The sequence below is a fragment of the Antechinus flavipes genome, chromosome 1, assembly GCF_016432865.1.
Source record: "Antechinus flavipes isolate AdamAnt ecotype Samford, QLD, Australia chromosome 1, AdamAnt_v2, whole genome shotgun sequence".
In the NCBI taxonomy this organism is placed as follows: domain Eukaryota; kingdom Metazoa; phylum Chordata; class Mammalia; order Dasyuromorphia; family Dasyuridae; genus Antechinus; species Antechinus flavipes.
In genome coordinates, this window is record NC_067398.1 from 708,632,182 (window position 1) to 708,652,226 (window position 20,045).

The window sequence follows — 20,045 nt, forward strand, 5'->3', positions numbered from 1 at the left end:
GTGTGTGTGTGACTGTGAGTATATGAGTGACTATTTTTGTGTGTATGTGTGATACTGTACCATGTATGTGACTGTATAAACTCACGAGGCAGCCCAAAGCTCAGTGACACTTTCCTAGTGGAAGTCCTGCAGCTTTGGGTTCTGGCCCCGGGTCCTCTCCCCTTGCTGAGCCCAGAGACCCCCCTCCATCCCCAAGCTCGCCTCCTGGCCGTTCCTCAGTGAGCGGAGCCACAAGGGGACATTCCTGAGCCCGAGTCTTCCTGAAGGCCTGGGGAAATTTCCCAGGGGACCGTGGGCTGATGAAAGAGCCGGCTCTCAAGTCCCTTCCTGCAGCAGGGCTGGGATCCTTCCTGGAAGCTTCCCCAGAAACCTGGATGTCGTCTCCAGTTACGGGGAATGTCACCCAGGGGGCCGGACCCGATAGAAGGATCAGAGCTCGGAAAGCCCTTTAAAAGGACGCGCTCCCGCCCCATTTACAAGCAGCGTGTGCACAGGAACTGCAAGGAAACCGGGGCCTGCATTTCATGTCAGACACCTGAGGTGGGGAACTGGATAAAGCAGTCAACTGACCCTTGAGCTTCCACTTCCCCGTCTGTAAAATGGGGACACCACCACTTGTGTTACTTAATTTAATTCACCGAGCTTTTAAGTGTTTAATTTAATGCACAAGACACCTTGCTGGGGACTAGGGATTCAGAGGCAATCCTCAAACAACCGCTGCCTGCATGGAGAGATGGAGACGCCAGGGACATGGATAAAGAAATACAAAGTAACACGGGGTGACTTTACGAGCGGGGGCACAGTGGTACGGAATTTAGGAAGGCTCACATGGGAGCTGGCTACATGAGCTATGACGGGGAGAAAGCCAGGGGACTCTAAGGGGAGAGCGTGATGAGGGAGGGCAGTGCAGGCAGGAGGCACAGCCTGGGCAAAGGCCCTGAGGGAGGCACTGGAGAGGCTGTACTGGGAACAGCTATTAGGCTGAAGGAGGAGTGGAGGGGATTAGTTACCACAAGACTGGAAAGGTGGGCGAGGGCTTCAGAAGCCCCCCTCTGTCCCCGAGCTCACCTCCTGGCCGTTCCTCAGGGAGCGGGGTGACAGAGGTCTTATCTATCTATGGACGATCCATTTGGCAGCGGAGTGGAGGGTGGACTGAAGATGACCCGCCTGGGGATCTATGGCCGCCAGGTGACCTGCCTGGGGACGCGCAGCCACGAGGTGACCTGTGGTTGCCGGGTGACCCTCCTGGGGACACATGGCTGCCAGATGTCGGAGGCAGGATTTGAATCCAGGCCCCGACACCCAAGTCCCGCCTTCCTGGGCTGGCTTTCTCCCACATTAACAGCTGAGGGGCTCCTTTCCCCCAGCATCCCTTGGGCTCTGTCCCTTCTGATTTGAGGCTCACTGACCATTTCTCTCTTACACAGGAACTGGTCAGGAAGTCAGCAAAGGGGGAGAACTGTAAGCTGTGGGGGAGACCCCTAGCATCATGGGCTTTCTGGGGAGGAAGGAGGCCAAGGGTGTAACCATGGGCCCGACCTGGAGGCCTGGCGGGCCCAGGGGTGCTGTGCTCCCTTTCCCAAGGTCTGACTCCCCAGAACCGGGGTCTAGCTCTTCGTGGGCCTTCGGACTCAGAGTGGCTGGGCCAGAACCATGAGCTGCCCCCTCCCCCGCCCTGACACGTGGGCCGAGGGGGCCGGTATTTGTTAGCAGCCCCGGCCCGTAAATCTGCTCGGCCCCATCCTCCCGCTTCGCGGGTGATGGATAGCTTGGAGGCGACCACAACGCAGAGCCCCGCTGGCTTTCCCTTTATGGATGGGACATTTAAGGCCCCTCTGGTGCAGGTAAATCACACACGTTGTGGAGGGGCTCAAGTGCTCTGCTGAGTCCTGGAGGGAGGAACTAGACACGCGCTCAGCGCCCTTGGGCCCCCTTTGGTGCCGGCTCCAAGCGTCCCCCACTCTGTCTTCAGAGGCTGACCCTGACGTGGGGGCCAAGCCACAAGTGGGGGCGAGGTGAGGGAGGCAGGCCGGGGTCCAGCAGGCACAGTCCCGGCTCTGGACGCTCCGCACGCTAACTCCTTGTCCCCCCTGCTGGGCTGGGGGAGGGCACTGCGCCCCCATCTCAGGGTTGGGGGTCCGGTCTTCGGTAGATCTTCTCTTCCTTCCCCTCCTTCATGGCTGTGTATCGGGCCAAAGTGAAGAGATAGTCACTGAGTCTGGAGGGGGAAGAGAATTCATCAGAAGCTGTCCTGGGCCCAGAGAAAAGTCGCCCGGGTCCCGAATCAGGTTAGATGTGGACGGCCCCAGCAGAACCCACCGTGGGGGGCACTTGGCCAGCTCCACTCGGATGAGCCGGGCCAGTGCTGAGACGCCACCCCTACCCTGGACCAAGCGAGGTCAGGAGGGGAAAAGCCACCTAAAAATGCCGACTCCTCCCCTTCTCTTATTACTGAGACCCCGAGAAAGCCCCTGCCACGGCCCTGGTGCCCTCCCTGCCACGACCACGCTGGGCTAACTTTTCCCGTTCTCTGTGACCCTGTTAGAATGGAAGCTTCCTGAAGGCGGAAACTTCCCCCCGGCGAGGCCCTGTAACTGCCCGCTGACTAACAACCAGCTATTGCCTTCATTGGGCACCAGCGGGCAGAGGCAGCGCGCCCTTGCCGTGTCTGTGCCCTCTGACTGGCCCACCTGCGTGAGGCCCAAAGCTTGGTGATTCACCCTCAGCAAGGCTGCAACGCGGAGGCGAGCAGGGCCCCCCTTTCCAAACATGGGGCTAAGCTGGCGTCAGGGCGGGGGCACTGGGGAGCCGGGCTCTTTGCACGGGTTTGTTACCTGTTCAAGAACTTGGCCACGTTTGCGTCCGTCTGCCCGGCCTGGACAAGTGGGACCACACTAGAAGGGGCAGGAAAACAAGCAAGATGGCCGAGTTCTGGGGCCTGGAGTAGGGACCCCCTCCCCTCCGCCTCCTCCTCCTGGCGGCTGCTCCTGCACCCCGGGCAGCTCCATGAGGGCCAGGCTGGCTCCTGACGCCAGGACTGAGGGATGTCCGCCCGCCCAGAGCCGCCGCCCCCCCCCCCCCCCATGGCGCCTTCTCCAGGTCTGGACACACCCCCTTTCTGGAGCTCCCTGGCCCCTCCCTGCAGACCCTGGTCCCTCAGGCAGACTGCTGCCGGCGGCTGCGTGTCCCGGCTCCCAGGGAGAGGAAGGGGCCGAAGGACCAGCTGGGCCAGGCCTGAAAGCCCAGCGCCCAAAGGCTCCCGGAGCTTGCCCAGAATCAGGGAAGGGCCGGCCCCAAACACTGCCCCGTAGGATCCTGGGAAAGTCCGTTTCCCAGCCGGCTAATAGCAGCGCCCCCTGGTGGTGGCGGGGGCCGATCAAGTGAGATGTAGTTCGTCCCTTCATTTACTCATTCATTTGTTCCCTCAGTCACTCATTTTTTCCCCTCACAAATTTAAAAGTTCATTCATTCATTTACCCAGTGACCCACTCACTCATTCATTCATTCATTTATGCACTCCCCGATTAAACTGGGGGAGGGGGGAGACACAAAGCGCAGGAAGACAGCCCTGTCTCCAGGCTGCCCCTGCCGGCCGCCCCCGGGTCTCACCATCTCTCGGCCCGGCGGCACACGGCTCGGCACAAATGCAGGACCGCGCTGCTCTGGCCTCCTGACTGGGAGAGAGAAGGAGATGTCGGCTCGGAGGGGCCGGCGGGAGGGGGAGGGCTCGGAGGGAGGGGGAGGGGGAGCGCTCGGCTCCCGCCCGGAGGCCTCAGAGGCGGGGACAGCGGGCCTGCGCACGTGCTCCCACTCCCGCGCTCCCACTCCCGCTCCCACACAGTCTGGCCCCCCCGGGCGGGCCCAGCCCCAGCACCCACCGGCAGGATGAAGGCCGTGAGGGCAGGGAGGCGGCTGGCGTAGGCGTCGATCCAGCGCTCCAGGTCCAGGATGGCTTCTTCGCTGAAGGCCGTGCGCTCTGCGGAGGGACGCGCGCTCAGGGCGGAGCCCCCTCGGCTTCCCAGGAGGGGCCACAGCGCCTCCCTCCCTGGGGGACTTCCCCACCGGGGGACCCGGGGCCCGGGGAGAGGGCGGGGGCCGAGGCGCTCCGCGTGCCCACGTGAGCTGCTGCCTCGGGAAGGGTCACAGAAGGAGGGAATTACTCAAGTGCGCCTCCCGGGCCGACGACAGCGGCGTTGCGATGGCGGAGCCCGCGTCCTGCAGCCTGCACTGGACCTGGGGGGAGCGGCAGAGGGTCGGGATGCGGACCCACGGGGGAGGGGGAGAGCGGGGGCGCCCTGGCCAGCGTGGGGGGCCGCGGGGAGCTTTACGGGGCGAACGCCTCTGCACCTGGCTCTGCTGCAAGAAGGGGCGCGGCCAGGCGGAGAACCTGGGGCAGGCGGGGCCCAGTCTGCAGGCGGAGGCTCGGCCTCGGGCGGGGCGCTGCTGGGTCCCAGCCCGGCCGGTGTCACAGGCAGGTGCGTGCAGACATGCTGAGACTCAGTTACACATTCACACACACACAATTACACACTCACATGTCCGCACACACTGCCCCCGTACACAGTCACTCACACACACACTCCCACTTTTAGACCGCTGGTCTGTTCTGAAGCTGACGCCCCCAATTTCTGCAGCACCACCGTCCAGAAAACCACCTTTTCTCAGCTTTTGCAGGGTCAGAGATCTAATCCACACTCCCTAGCTGTGACCCTGGGCAAGTCATCGCCCCGTCTGCCTCAGTTTCTCTAAAGGCAAAACAGGGCTAATAATAACCTCTCCCAGACCTGTTCCTTGGCACAGGGCCTGGCCCATAGTAGGTGCTGTTTGTTGTTTCTGATAAGCAGCTGCCAGCTAGGAAGGGCCCCGCCACTGGGGGGTGGCGCCCTCCCCTGCCGCCTGCTTCTATCTCTAGAACAACCTGGCCCTCGTGAGCTGCCCAGTGTAGACGGATGTTCCATCCCCCCCTGGCCTTGTGTGACTCAGCAGCCGCCCTGGAAGACAGGCCAGGTCCCAACCACAGAGGTGACAGAACAGCCCAGGGGCCTTCCCGTCCTGCCTGTTCCAGACACCTCCACCTGACGGGGCTCTGGCTGAACGGTTCCCCTGCCAGGGGAGCCAGGCTGCGCTTGGGCGGCTGGAATCTGTCCCTCGGCTGTCCCAGCCTAAGCCAGAGACGTCTAATCCCTCCTCCATTTACAGCCATCAGAACGTTTGCAGGCAGCGATCCCCTCCCCTCCGCTCAGAGACTGCCATCGGCATCGATGGGATCAAGCCAGGGCATCATCAGGGATAAATGTGTGGTGTTAAATGTCCAGATCAATGAGAAAGGGAGGGAGGAAGGCAGAGTGGAGTCTTCACTTGTGACCAAGACAACAGGAAAGATTAATGAGTGCAAATAAAAAACAGAAATAATAAAACTCTAGGGTTGATTTTTAAGAGATCAACAAAACTAATAAACAGAGGGGAAAAGAAGGAGAGTGAATAAGGCCAGATTAGAAATGACACAATAGAGGCCAAAAAAAAAAAAAAAAAAATAGATGACTATACATAGATCTACAATGTAAGAATTTTTAAAAAAAAAGACTGCTTATTTACAAAAGTACATTATTTCAAAATTAACAAGTAGAAAATCTAATCTAAATGGACCAGCCTTAATCAAAAAAGAAATATTTGCAAGAAAGTACCAAATGCACATATTCATAAGCAAATCTGAGCAAACTTTTATTTTTTATTTTAATTTTAATTATTTAATCCCCCCACAGGCAATTGGGGTTAAGTGACTTGCCCAGGGTCTCACAGCAGGAAGTGTTAAGTGTCTGAGACCACATTTGAACTCAGGTCCTCCTGACTTCAGAACTGGTGCTCTACCCACTGCGCCACCTAGCGCCCCAAAAACTTTTAAAGAAAAAGTAAATTCTATGCTATAAAGACTAATTTCGCAAAGAGAGAGAGATGATATATGGTTTTGATGTCTAAACCAGGCCAAGATAAGGCTGAGAAAGAAAACTGTGGGCCAAGACCATGAAGATGCACACTGACATATTATTTTAAATAGGATAATAGAGATGAAAGGGGTTGTAGAGATCATTAAAGTCAAACCTCTCATTTTACTGAGTCCTGGGCAGAGTGAATGACTTGCCTCGGATTATATAGCTAATAAAATAGAATTGAGCAGCACAACAAAAACAATATTGATTATGACTAAGAATGATTTATAACGAGAAGGCAAGGATGGATAAGAGTAGGATAACAATCAATATAGTAAATCTTTTCCACACAAAATAAAAAGTAAAGATTATATAATTACACCATTAGAAGAGAAAGCCTTTGATATAATAGAGCATTTAGTGATGTTCAAAATACTAAAACAGGAAAGGAAGGGTTTTTCTCTTCATGTGATAAAGGGCACATATTAAAATGAGACAGCAGCAGCCCCTCTTTTCTGAGATCAAACGGGGGCCCCTGGCACTTATCAAGCAGCCACGACCCAGTACAAGGGATAGTCCCTGAGCGACCTCAAACCAAGCCCAAAGGGGCATTTGGTGACTACCAAAAATCCCCCCCCCAAAACTGTGAGCCCCAGGCGGAGCTGGGCAGGCGCGCTGCTGACAGAGGCTTCCTCCTTGGCTTGGGCAACAATGGGGACAGAGAAGTCGGGAAGTCCATGGTGAAGGGAGGCCCTGCCTGGTTACCCAAGATCGGGCAGCTCAATGGGGGGTGCCCGCAGGCTGAGGGAGGGAAGCGGGAAACCACCCCTGCAGGCCACTGCCAGGACCTTTCATCGTGGGGAAGGGACTGGTGTTACTCACTTTCTCAAGTTCGTCCACAAACGTATGCCCTTTTTCCTTCATGATTTCTATGGCAAACCTAAAAGGGATCAGGAAAAAAAATCACTGTTTGGACAGAGCCGCGGGCTCTCTCAGCTCCCGGGGCCCTGAGGACCACTGGCTATAGAAGTGCCCGAGGCAAGGAGAGTGTGGATCCCGCCACCCCCCACCTCAGTTACCCAATAGCGGAGCTTAATTCGTCGGTTGTCCCCAAGGCCTCAAACACTTGGTCATCCTTAAGTCTCCTTTCCCCAGTGAAAGTGCTGGAAAAACCTGTGGGAAAGAGAATCACAGAGATCAGCCCGCTCTGAGCCCTGGGGAGCCGGGACCTGGGGGCTTCTCTTTGGGGCTTCCCCATAACCCCCTTCTGTCTGTTACACTGATTCTGACTCAACACAGCTCCTGCATCAACATTATTTAAGCTTGAGGGTAGATTTAAGGGTGATGAGACAAGGGGGTGTCAGAGCTGGGGGGCTTAGAACAGGGGATGTCAGGGCTGGGAGGGGGCTTAGAACAGGGGCAGCAGCCACGTGGAGGCAGGGGGCGAGGAAAAACCAGGAGTGAGGGATGCTGGTGGGCTACCTTGGTCCCCCGTCCTGGTGTAGATCTTGGGCAGCCGTGGGGTCCCTGACGAAGACTGTGGCCTGCAGAGCAGATCTCCGCGTCAGTCGTGGGCCCGGCGGCCTGGAGATGGGGCACAGGGTGTGTGCGCCCCCCAGAGGCGTGTGCAGTGAAGCCCTGGGCCGGTGGTCAGGGAGACCTTAACCTGACCCTCCTCCACGATGGGAGACAATGACAGCGCCCGCGGGACAGGTAAGGCTGAACGAGCTCACACCAAAGGTCGCCGCGGGGGCTGCAGCCCCTGGGAAGCCGGGAAGAGGCGTGAGTGCGAAAGGGAGAGGGGCTGGCGCCGGAAGGCCAGGGGCTCCCATCGTCTTCCCCGGGGACCCTGTCAGGCACTGACTTGCTTCTGAGCCCTCACGGTCCTGCTCAGTAAATGATGGGCTGGAGACCTCAGGGATGCCCCCAAGTGTGGGGAGCAGGCAGGGGTTGGGCCGGATGGGGGGAGACGCAGGGTAGCTCCCCGGGAGGTGGCCCGCCCTCAGTGATGCCCAGTGCGAGGTTATCCCAGAAAGGATGGGAGGCCTGGGATCTCACCCAATTCTCATTTTACAGCCGAGGAAACTGGGGCCGCCCTCTCCTGCTCATACCCAGGATGCCCCTTTCCCTTCCCCATCCTAGCCAAACCAGCCTACCCGTCCAAGGACAAAGTTCAGTTTCCCACCTCCGTTCCTTTGCCCACGCTGTGCCCCTGATCCTCCCACTTCTCTTTTACAGCGAGCCTCCCGATCCCTCAGGAACAGCCTACCAGGCGATCCTGTATTTACACACATACACACAAAGCCATATTCACGGATATTTTATTGCCTAGAAGAATAACAGGGCGCATTTATGAGGCGCTTCAAGCTGGTGAAAGCCTGTGCACAGCCCCCTTCTCCCTCCGCGCCCCCGCACTCGGGGCTCCCACGGATTTAACGTCCAGCCTTAGTGATGGTTGGCCAATCTCCCCATCCCCAGGCGCACGCTCACCCCTCCCCCATCCCAGAAGGCGCCAAGGGCTGTCAATTTCACCCCTTCGCTGGCTCCGCCCCTTCTCTCCTCGACACTGACCCCCCCAGCATCGCCCCCACACACACACCTAGACTCCTTCCCGGGTCTCAGATCTCCCCCCTCCGCCCCGCCGCCCATTGATCTCCCTCAAGTGGAAGTCTGCCATGGTCTCGAGGAGAAAGCCCAGCACCCTCTGAGGGGCACCCAAAGCTCCCCCCCTCCACTCCTGCTGCCCATCCCCGGGCCCTCAGAGGAGCCCCGCACTCAGCACCCCTCCCCCCCTCCAGCTCCCACCGGCCCCACGGGCAGGCTGGCTCTCCTCCCGCGAGGCTGTAAGCTCTTCCCGGGCAGGCCCGGCGCCAGGAGGGCGCTCTCGGACCGAGGCAAGGTGCGGGCCGCGTAAGCGCCGTGTCCGGGGCTGGCTCCCGGGACAGCGGCAGGAGAGGCGCTGCCCTGCCCTGGGGAACTCCCGAGAAAACACGGGTCCCAGCACGTGGTGCTTATAAACTACGGGCTGCTTGGTCGAGATGGAGAGGGTTGAGGGCGCCTTGCACGGAGTTAAGCGGTGAAGGAGCCGGAGGGGAACCCGAGTATCTGGGCCCTTCAGCTCCAACTCTGTCCCACTGGGCACGTGGAGGAAAGGAGAAGATGTAAATACCGTCACCACGACGATGCCGCCGGTTGCCGTGGTGACATCGGAGCGAGGCTACGTCGCCGTCACGCTGACGTCACGGCGAAGCGGCGTTACCCAGGTCGGTCGCCTCCGGGGGTCGCTACCACCTGGCCCTGCGGGCTGAAGAGCACAGCACTTACCTTTCAGCGCCATCTCCTCCCTGGGATTCGCGGTTTTGCCTGAGGGAACACCGCAACCCCCGCGCGCAAACGAGACGGGTTACGCTCACGTCCAGGCCCAGGCCTAGGCCGAGGCCCATTCGGCCAACCCTATTCCATAGAGCCATCGCGTTGAGCCTGACCCTCCTCGGGTCCCGTAGAGCTCCCGGGGTCACTCCACCAACCTCACCACCGCTAGTCCTCGCTGTCCGATTGGCCAATGCCTCTCTGCCGAGGAACGACCTGACCCTGAAACTCATTTCTAATTGGTTCCAGATATCCAGCGGAGGCCGTGATCGGACCCCGTGACACGAGTTCCTCGATCCTATTGGGTTTATTGATAGCCAATCGGCAAAGGGCCGCTCCGGCTCGGCGCTCCGATAGGCCGATCTTGGGGGCGGAGCCTCCCTTCTCCGAAGCAGGGCAGGATGGAGGTGTGTGGGAGCTCTGGATTTGGGGACTGAGGAGCTGCGACATTGCTGTCTGTGGACGGGGAACGGTCTGGGGCCGCCGCCTGCTGACATCATCACAGACCACAGCCGGCGCCCTCTTAGCCCTTTATCGTTTGCGAAGCGCTTCATTTACATGTAGGTATCCTGTTGATCTCCGTGTGATAGATGGGGAAAGAGACGGGCGAGGGGCATTAGGGCAGGGGGATTCGAACCGGGGCCCGTCGCTGCTTGGTGTCGCAGCCCGCTCGGGTGCGGGGCTTCGCAGCTCACTCACTGGGAGCTCGTGTGCGAGTGCCCCTTCCCCCGGTAGAGTGTAAGCCCCTCGTTTCTGAGCGACCCCCCTCCCCCGGGCTGACCGCCCCGACCACGCCCCCTTCTTGTGGTCAGCCGTCCTCCCTTCTGCCGCAGTGGGGGCACGATGAATGTTTGCTTATCGATTTTTGATCGGTTATCGATCGGTCTGGTCCCAGGCCCTGGGAGGGGGGCCTGTGTCATGCTCAGCATCCCCGGAATAAGCGGGTGACCCCAGCCGCCCAGGTTACTAACGCCCGTGTTTCCCCCGAACCTCGCAGACTCAGCCTGTGGCTTCTGTGCTGCCTCTGTGTTCTGTGAGGCCGGAGGAGTCCTTGGGCAGAGAGAGCCAGGGCTTTTAGGGTCCGAAACTCTCGGGTAGAAGGAGCATTTATTTATTAGATATTTAAAACATTAAATGGCAAACGTCTATTAAGCATTTACTTGTTGTTTATTATAAAATATTGAAATATTTAAAACATTGAATATTAAAAATCTATTAAGCATTTATTGAATAGGATGTACCAGTAATTGCTGGGGGTACAGAACACAGGGCAAACAAGAGTCCCAGCTTTTCAAGAATCTCACCTTCCAAGGTGGAGGGGCAACAGACAAAAGGGCACTAGAAAGGGGCAGCATATATGCCTATGCCTATGCATATATATATATGTTTATGTATATATATGTGTGTATACTCATTTATATGAAACTATGTGTGGGGTTACAACCCACAGCTTAAGAAGCTTTGACCTAGACTCCCTCCCTTCAGGACCACTTTGTTTTCCTTTTCAGGATTTAAACTCAACATGTTGACTGAGGCTTTGCTAGTCTCAGCGCCTGGGAAGGTCATCCTTCATGGGGAGCATGCCGTGGTCCATGGCAAGGTAAGTGACCCGGCCTCCGGATGCTTTGCATCACCTCTCCACTGCATCTTTCTTCCAAAAGGCTAGAAACTTTAGAAACATACGTTTTCTTTTTTTTTTTTTAAATCTGAACTTTCAGTTCATTAGTAATTTTAAAAAATTTAATAGCATTTTATTTTTCAAATACATGCAAAGGTAGTTTTCAACATACACCTTTGCAGAACTTTGCCTTCCAAATTTTTCTTCCTCTCCTTCCCCCCCACCCTTCCCAAAGATAGCAAGCAATCCAACAAAGGTTAAATATGTGCAGTTCTTCTAAACATATTTCCATATAATGATGCACCAAAAAAAAAAAAAAAATTAGATCAAAAGGGAAAAAAACAAGAAAGGAAAAAAACAAGCAAACAAACAACTATAAGGTGAAAAGACTGTCTTTTGATCCCGCTCAGTCCCCCACTCCTCTGTCTGGGTGCAGATGGCTTTCTTCATCACAAGAACACGAAACTGTCCTGAATCACCTCATTGTTGATGAGAGCCACGCCCATCGGTTGATCATCACATAATCTTGTTGTTGCTGTGTACCGTGTTTTTTTGGTTCTACTCACTTCACTTAGCATCAGTTATAGGTCTTTCTAGGCTTTTCAAAATCCTGCTGATCGTTTCTTATAGAACAGTAACATTGTATAACTCATAACTTATTCAGCCATTTCCCGTGTGATGGGCATTCACTTAATTTCCAGGTCCTTGCCACTCCAAAAAGGGCTGCTACAAACACCTCTGCACATGTGGGTTTTTTTCCCTTTTTTGTGATCTTTTTGGGATACAGACCCAGTAGAGACACTGCTAGATCAAAGGATATGCACAGTTTGATAGCTCTTTGGGCATAAAATTATTCCCAGGATGGTTGTATCAGTTCACAACTCCACTACCTGTGCATTAATGTCCCAGTTTTCCCACATTCCTTGCAACATTTATAATTTGCTTTTCCTGTAATCTTCGCCAATCTGAGAGATGTGAAGTGGTACCTCAGAGTAATTTCTATTTTTCTAATCAATTATGATTTAGAGTATTTTTATATGATTCAAAATGGTTTTAATTTTTTGTCTAAAAATTGTTCATCTCCTTTGACTAGTTATCAATTGGATAATGGTTTGTATTCTTATAAATTTCAGTCAATTATATATTTTAGAAATGAGGCGTTTATAATAAATGCTGGCTGTAAAATTTTTTCCTCAGCTTTCTGCTTCTTTTGTAATTTTGGCTACATTGGTTTTGTTTGTGCAAAACCTTTTTAATTTAATGTAATCAAAATTATCTACTTTGCATGATATTTTTTTTTTCATGATATTCTCTAGGTCTTCTTTGGTCATAAATTTCTCTTTCTCCACAGATCTTAGCGGTAGACTACCCCTTATTCTCTTAATTTTCTTGTAGTATCACCCTTTATGACTAAATCATGAACCCATTTTGACCTTATCTTGGTATAACGTGGGAGATGTTTGTAAATGCCTAGTTTTTGCCATACTCTTTTCCAGTTTTCCCAGAAATTTTTGTCAAATAATGAGTTCTTATCCCAGAAATTAAGAATCTTTGAGTTTACCAAACATTAGATTACTATAGTCATTGACTGTTGTATCATGTGAATTTAGCCTATTCCATTGTTCCATTACTCTATTTTTTAGCCAGGACCAAATGGTTTTAATGACTGCTGCTTCATAACATAGTTTTAGGCTGCCTTTGTTTGCATTTTTTTTCCCATTAATTCCTTTGAAGTTCTTGATCTTTTGTTCTTCCAGATGAATTTTATTATTATTATTTTTTAGTTCTATAAAGTAATTTCTTAGTAGTTTGATTGGTATAGAACTGAATAAGTAGATTAATTTAGGTAGAATTGTCCTACCCATGAGCCCTTGATATTCTTCTAGTTGTTTAGATCTAACTTTATCTGTGTGAAAAGTTTTATAATTATCTTCAAATAGCTCCTGGCTTTGTCTTGGCAGGTAGACTCTCAAATATTTTATATTGTCTACAGTTATTTTAAATGGGATTTCTAGTTCTCTCTCTTAGTTAATTGTTATTAGTAGTTTTTAGTTGATTTTCTAGGATTCTAAATGTCATGGACATATCATATCATCTGTAGAGTGATAGTTTTGTTTCTTTTTTACTTACTCCAATTTCTTCAATTTCTCTTTCTATTCTTTTTGCTAAAGCTAAGATTTCTAGTACAACGTTGAGTAATGATAGTGATAATTTGTTTCACCCCATGTCTTATTGGGAATGCTTCTAGCTTATCCCCATTCAATATAATGCTTGGTGATAATTTTAGGTAGATGCTATTTATCATTTTAAGGAAAACTCCCTTTATTCTTATGCTCTGTAGTAAAAGACATTTTCTAAGAGGAGATGGGGAGGTGAGAATTTGAACTCTAGTCCCCCGAGCCATAAAGTGTGGTTGAGATAGAAAGAGGGCTGCATTTGGCCCCGGAGGGATCTTGTGGCCAAAGCTCAAGTTTGCCTGTCTCTCTGTTTTGGAGGTCCACTTCATCTCTCTCTCTCTGTTCCCCAGTTTCTCGCTGATAGGATAAGGGGATGGGCCCCTTCCAGCTCTGAATCTGTGAATCGAATATGGCGTTTGGTGGTAGCGGGAAGAGATTTTTCCCAAGAATCAAAGGGTGGATGTTCTTCAGTTGGTCAGACAGATGTTAAGTGTTTCTGCTTGACAGAGAGCCAAGTGATCTGGGAGGAGGCTACTTTTCTCCTCCTTTTCTGTAGGATCCAAAGAAGGGAACAGAGTATCCTTGTGGGGAGCTGTCAGCTGCAGAGAGAGAATCTCTTCCTGGGTCACTGTGAAGGGCCTTGTAGGTGTGGAGGTCAAGGCTGCCCCAAGCCATCTGGCTGGAGCTTGTGCTGGAAGCCGTCTGCCTATGTCCAGATGGACTTCAACTCTGCTTGCTCTTGGCTGTTACAGGTTGCGCTGGCTGAAGCCTTGAATTTGAGAACATTCCTGCAAATAAAGCCCCACAAAGATGGGAAGGTCAGCCTCAGCTTGCCAAACTTGGGGACCAAAAGGGACTGGGACGTGTCCAAACTCCAGCTGCTGCATGCAGCCTTCCTAGGTATGTGCTGCCCTTCTCTCACCTTTGGGGGGCCCATCACTCTCTCAGTGGGGGCGAGGAGGGGTGTGATTTGTGACCCCTCCGTTCGTCCTTTTCTCCGTGTTTGTCCTTCCATAAGTCCTGCGAGGGAGGCCTTTGGGTTTTAATATCATGGATACCAGTGTACCTTTGCCCTGTGCTGTCAGGAAGATGAAAGTGAGTCCAGGCCTACCAGGAAGGGACTAACCAAAGGAAAGTGGGCCCTTGGGGTTCCTCGATCTTCCAGCCTGATCCTTCTGGAAAGCAGCGGAAGAAAAGCTTCCCTGGGGAGTTGGCCATAGCCTTGGAGGTGGGAGGGTGGCAGTGGAGCCTCCCAGAACAAAGTCCAGTCCGCCACTTGTTGGGGCTGTCAGCCAGTCGGGGTTTGGCTTAGGTCCCTTTGAGGGCCTGGCTGGCCAGGAGTTTGCAAATAGCTTGCAAATAGTTTGCAAATACAGAAGTATTCTTTGCTTCCTCGGGAGGATGGCCACTAGACCACTGCTAGGGGTACTAAGTTGGCTCCCACAGGCTTAACGAGCCAGTCAGTGGGCAGTGGTCACCTGGGGGTGCTCTGTCCCACCTGGCTCTTGCCATGTTGGTCACTAGCACCAAGTACTCTACTCCTGTACTTAATTAGTTCCTTTTGTGCTTTCCCTTCCAATCCAAAAAGTCTTTTTACTGGCAGAAAAAAATAAAAAGAATTGGATGGTTCTGAGGTTTTTATCATCCTTTCTCCCTGGTTGCATCTACCCAGCCCCTTCTTTGATTCTCTGCTTTCTCCCAGCTTAGCTGAAAATACCCCTTTGTCATCTTCAGCGTCACAAAAGTCAGCTCCTTCTGAGTTTTGACCCGTATGAGGCTGTATGGAACCTTGTCGTACTTGTTAGGTCAGTGATGAAGCCAGAAGAAGTCGGGCCTGTTCTGTGGCCTTGGGATGTGGGAGCATCAGGCGCTCTCCTCCTGCCTCCCTGCCTCTCTTCTGTCAGCTCCTCCCTCCCTCCTGGGCTTTCTCGCAAGCTGAATTTTGGATCCTTCCTGTCCTTTCTCTAGATGCTTTGAACTCTGCTCTCCCCCAAATCTAGGGGCCTGGGACTCTGCCTGGCTTCTTTGGTATAGATTTGTGGTGTGCCAAATTCCACAAAATTCCACTTCTCTTTTTCTCAGCACCCAATTCCTCCCTGTTGAGAATCACAATGCCCAGCACGTAGTAGGTGCTTAATAAGTGTTTATTGATTGATTACTGACAGTGAGATTGCCCTTGTCCAGCCTTGATTTCCGGCAAGTCTGTGTTGCCCTTCCCCACTGCAGTCTTTGGCTCTGGCTCCCAGCTCCTCCTCCCTTTCCTTTGGTGGTCCCTGTGGGATGTGGTGACTCCCATTTCTGTTTCGGCTCCGCTGTGCATCTCTCCCGCCTTACAGACACCCTCTCCCACGTTTCACTGGGGGCTAGGACGTGTCCAGGGGGCCCAGAAGCAGAGCTGGCCAGGGTCAGACTGTCACCCCTGGTGACAAGTACAGTACCAGTCCTCAGCATGTTCGTGTAGGTCGTAGTGACTTGTAACCAGGCTTGGTTGTTCCATCCAAACTAGACCAGGCTGGACAAAGGGACCGAGCACTGCAGGGGGGGGGGGGGGGGAGAGGGAAGGGGCAGTTTCATTAGCACTTGCAAAGAGTGTGAGCCCTGATCCACGTATCTGCGTCTCCCCTGTAGAAAGTGAGCCTCCCCTGCCCCCTTCCCGAGGAGGGCAGGGTCCCGGCCCCGGCACAGAGCCTGGCAGGCAGGAGCTCCATGACTCACTGCAGACGTGATGGCGAGGTCTCAGAGAGGCCTTGGTCAGAAAGAGCCGGAGGTGGGGATGGGACAGGTGCAGATAAGGCGTCCAGTGTTGAGCTGGCTCTTAGAGGAAAGGCGCAGCAGAGACAAGGGCGAAAGGCCTTGGGTGTCCCCTTCCCCCCTCTTGGCCTGTCTTCCCCAAAGCGGGTGGAGGGCTCCTCTGAGCAGCGGGGCCTCAGCCGGCGGGCCAGGATTCAGCCGAGTGGTGCCTGTTTGTGAGATGAGGTCAGAGTAGGCGGTGGCCGCAGCTGGGACAGACCGCCGGCGTCCCCAGGAACCGTTCCTGCAGAATCCTGCCACCTGAGAGTGGGGGCAGCATCCGCAGGCTCCCCTCCGGGCCTGCTAATGAGCAGGTGGGCGGGCAGCCGGATGGGACTGGGCAGTAGGACAGACGCTCCCGGGACGGACGGCTCGGTTTTTGCGTTGCTCTTGTACACGAGGTCGGTTTTGTGCTCTCCTTGGCCTCCGGAGCTCCCAGGGAGAAAACGCCCTCGGCCGGAGCAGGTCGGCCTCGGTTCTGCGGGCTGTGGTCACCAGAGCCTGGCCTGGGGCCTCGAGAGGCCGAGGGGTTTGCCCAGAGCCACACGCGAGACCCTAGCACTCAGGATTATCAAACGGCCATTCCTGGACCAGTTCTGGCGTGGCCTGCTGCGCAAAAGCCGAGCATCCAGAAGCAGGCAGATTTGGCTGGACCTGGCCGGCCGGCCGGTGTTTGCCAGCCCTTGTTCTAGATGAGTGGGTCTGCAGTCAGGAAGATCTGAGGTCGTCTGGCTTTAGACACTGCTAGTTGTGTGAGCCTGAGTAAGCCCCTCACCTCTGTCTGCCTCAGTTTCCTCATTTGGAAAATGGGATGACAAGGGCACCTGCCTCACTGGGTGAGGCTCAGATGGGATGTGAGGCCCTCCGCAAGCCCCCAGGTTCCGCGTCGGCTCGGAAGCCCCCCGGCTGATCTTTGCCCTTTTGCTGTGTTGACAGACTCGGGGGAGCCCACAGCTCCAACGCCAGAGCAAGTGGAAAAGCTGAAGGTGTTTGCGGGCTTCCCGACGGACTCCTCCGACAGCGAGTGCCTGGCGGTGCTGGCCTTTCTGTACCTGTACTTGTTTATTTGCCGGAAGCAGAGGTAGGTTTGCCTGGTGCTGCCCCCTCGCCTCCTTGGGGACTCGGCTCTTCCAGGGATGCGCGCCCCTACTCCCCGGCCCCTCCCTGCCCAGGGGCCCTTCCAGCCAGACCTGGGCTCCTGCAGGGCGGGGCCTTCCTTGTCTCCCTGGTGCTCAGCGAGTGTCTGGCTCTTAAACACTTAACAAATGCCCGCCACTGATCTGCAGGACCTGCCCCGGCGGGCACGCTGCCGCCCTCGAGACCTCGGCCATCTCCATGCCATGTTGGGGCAATGGAAGAGGAGTTTAACTTCTTCCTTTTTTAAAAAAAGCGAGGGTCCCATTCTCCTGAGGTCTCTGCCAGCTCTGAAGTTCTTGGCGCTTGTCTGCCAGTCGGGATGCCAGGGAAGGGCCCAGCGTTGCTGGTTGCCATGGCCAGGTCTCGGCGAGAGGCACCTGGTGCCAACCCTGCTGTTGGCCGTCCGGTGGGGGGAGGGCATGGGCAGCTCCCCTGAGGGGTCGCACCTTTGTGTTTCAGGCACTTGCCCGGCTTGGACATCGTAGTGTGGTCGGAGCTGCCCCCGGGGGCGGGCCTCGGCTCCAGCGCCGCCTACTCGGTCTGCCTGGCGGCCGCCCTGCTCACCTTCTGTGAAGAGATCCCGAGTCATCTGAGGGAAGGTGCTGCCAGCGCCCGGTAAATGGGGCTGGGGGGCGGGGAGGCAGGAGGAGGCTGGGAGCAGCCCTGGCCCGTCGGGAGTCCGCAGGTCTCTCCGGGTCCAGGCTTCTCTCCTCTGAGCGGCGTCTCTGCGCAGGCCTCCCCCCGCAGCTGCTGCAGGTGCAGGGGCTTCCCGTCCCTTCTAGGCTCTAAGAGAGACTCCTGGGGGCCACAGAAAGCGCAGCCCCTTCGGAAATGTCCCTGTTACCGAGCTGCTTGTCCCCAGGGGGTAGGGGTGGAACGGCTTTCCCTCTTCTCCTCTTCCTCCGTACCTCGGGGCTGGCGCCGTCGGGGGGTCCATGGGGCGCCGGATGGCCCTGCACACCTGTTGTTTCCTCACCTGCTCTGTCCGGGAGGCCCTGCGGACACCCCAGGCCTCAGAGGCCTTTGCAGCAAGTTCCTTAGGGTGCCAGTCGTGGTGGAATGGTCGTCGTTGACCAACCACAGACGTTCAGTGTGGAGGTGTCCGTGGGGACGGGAGGGGCTGCTGCCCCCCACAAGTGCTGGGCCCCAGCCCCGGGGCTGAGTGCTCAGTATCAGCCGGGCATCGGGCCCGGGCAGAGCAGAGGTTCACTCACCAGCCCTTGAGTTCATCTGACGGGACTTAGGTGGGATCACCAGGCGGGTGCCATCTGATGCCCATTTGGGCCTTCCCAGCTCTTGTAGCTCTTGTCCAAGGCCTGCTGTGGTCTGCCCCAGGGCTGATGTGTGCCACAGGTGCCACAGAGACCCAGGGGAGCGCACGCACTGGCCTTTGGCCCTTTGGCCTTTGACCTCTCGCCATTTCTCCCTCGATCAGACGATCTCCTCCCAGCTGCTCTTGCCTTTGTGCGGCTCTTCCTGCCCACACCTGCTGCCCTTCGTTCTTTGGGGTTCGGTGGCTCACAGACGCCAGGTGGGGAGAATTGGGATGCTAAAAATGAAACAGCCGGCCTTTGTTTGAGGGAGAAGTAAAAGCAAGCTGACCTGCTCTTGTCTCCTTGGGGCCCTTTCCTCATCCGCCTGGTCTGGACAAAAGATAGTCTTCGTCCACTTGGTTTCTCTTGTGTGAATTGTCGGGTCAAACTTTTCTGTGATTGCGGATCTCCCTGAAAGTTCCCGGACTTGATGCATTTAACGCGATGTTTTGTGCAAAGAGGATGATCCAGAGAATCTCGCCATCTGAGGGTTCTGCGATTTGGCTTTTTTATAGGACAGGAAAAAATGTTATTTGTTCCACCCCGTGCCAAGAATATTGTGATGTTAATAACACCCTGGAGATCCAGAACACCCTTCTGCCAGGCCCCCAGGATGCGAGCGCTCCGATGCAAAGGGGCTTATTTTCTTTGCTGGTTTTATTTTAAATCTGTTCCTGTTCCTCTTATTTTGGGAATCTTACAGCCTTCTGTTTCCTGGCTCCCTTTTGTGTGTGATGGTGTGACACCTATAAAAATGGGCTGTTTAGTGTTTGTTGTATCCTAGAATTCCTGCTCGGAGATGAAAATGCTGTCAGGCCCCGACTCCTTTTGCCAAAGGGAGCTTTGATCTATGTAGACTGCCGCGGATGCCAAGGCTGCTGATATTAATATTTCTGTCGACATTCCCCAGAATTGCTTTGAATGGATCTTTTGTGTGAGCTCGCGTGCGTAAGAGAGGAACATGGAGGGGGAGACGGCAGATGGCGGAGGGCTGCACCTGTGCCTGAACAGGCCCGTTTTCTAGAACTTTCCCACGATTCTCGGTGGTATTAACAAGCTCTGTCAAATCAGATCGAGCTTCGTGACCCCTGGCCCTTAAAATGAAGGTACTGAGATAAGCCCAGAGTCCCCACCCGGCTCTCCCATAGGCTAATATTCTGGGTGGGATGCAGCTTCCAGCCCCGCCATTGTGCTCTTAATTATTAAAGACCGGAAGTGGGAAGGGCCCTTCGGGGAGCATTCTGTTTTTAAATGTTTATTTTTTGCTCCCGAGGCCCTTCCCGTGAGAATAGGGGACGGCTCTGTAGATGGTGCTGCTGGGGCTGCCCGTCCATCCCACAGACGCAAGGCCTTGTAGGCCTCTCTCTCCCAAACCAGTATCAAGCCAACCTTAAGTCACCTCCGTTCCATTGGAGCCAAAACCCGTAAGAGAAGGGACGCTGCCTGTGGAGCAGAAGGTGGAGGGTCTGCGTCCGCCCGGAGGAGTCTCCAGGAGGCTCCGGCCTTTCTGGCCAGGTGCTGCTGCCTGCTGGCCGGGGGGACCGGCCAAAAGAGACAAGAAGGTGCATAAAAGGAGGCGTCACGTCTACAAATACCGGGCAGTTATGGGGCCTCGGGACAGAGCAAGCCCCTGAGGATTCTGCCTTGGACTCACTGGGGGCCGGACTGGTGGGCAAGTCCTTCCCGCTGTCTTCAGGACTCAGGGGGAGGGGTC

General features: G+C 54.8%; 2 protein-coding genes across 4 annotated transcripts in view; one reads left to right on the forward strand and one right to left on the reverse strand.

Moving 5' to 3' along the window:
* On the reverse strand, window positions 1–9,851 carry MMAB (metabolism of cobalamin associated B). Of its 2 annotated transcripts, none has more exons than XM_051973003.1 (9): window positions 9,252–9,851; window positions 7,410–7,471; window positions 7,007–7,100; window positions 6,810–6,867; window positions 4,161–4,233; window positions 3,879–3,976; window positions 3,610–3,674; window positions 2,835–2,894; window positions 1–2,218 (listed from the first exon to the last, which is right to left on the reverse strand). In XM_051973003.1, exons 1-9 carry the CDS (start codon window positions 9,848–9,850, stop codon window positions 2,125–2,127), a joined length of 1,203 nt encoding a protein of 400 aa, XP_051828963.1. In that variant the 5' UTR covers window position 9,851; the 3' UTR covers window positions 1–2,124. The 2 variants fall into 2 exon arrangements, with proteins under 2 accessions (XP_051828963.1, XP_051828964.1); XM_051973004.1 differs by having other exon boundaries at window positions 2,124–2,218; window positions 3,610–3,670.
* Window positions 9,758–20,045, forward strand: part of MVK (mevalonate kinase) — an 18,928-nt gene continuing 8,640 nt past the window's right edge. For both annotated transcript variants that reach the window (XM_051973002.1, XM_051973000.1), the window contains exons 1-5: window positions 9,758–9,856; window positions 10,805–10,896; window positions 13,844–13,991; window positions 16,818–16,962; window positions 17,478–17,633. In XM_051973002.1, coding sequence (XP_051828962.1) covers window positions 10,819–10,896; window positions 13,844–13,991; window positions 16,818–16,962; window positions 17,478–17,633 — 527 coding nt within the window. In that variant the 5' untranslated portion in view covers window positions 9,758–9,856; window positions 10,805–10,818. The remainder of the gene's footprint in view (window positions 9,857–10,804; window positions 10,897–13,843; window positions 13,992–16,817; window positions 16,963–17,477; window positions 17,634–20,045) is intronic.

Excerpts from the sequence above, each read along its gene's own strand:
- MMAB (XM_051973003.1), bottom strand. The coding sequence starts at position 9,850 with ATGAAGCGCTTCGCAAACGATAAAGGGCTAAGAGGGCGCCGGCTGTGG. Across the intron at positions 7,101-7,409 it reads CACCAGGACGGGGGACCAAG|GTTTTTCCAGCACTTTCACT; the intron begins GTAGCCCACCAG and ends TCTTTCCCACAG. Across the intron at positions 6,868-7,006 it reads GAATTAAGCTCCGCTATTGG|GTTTGCCATAGAAATCATGA; the intron begins GTAACTGAGGTG and ends GATCCCTTTTAG.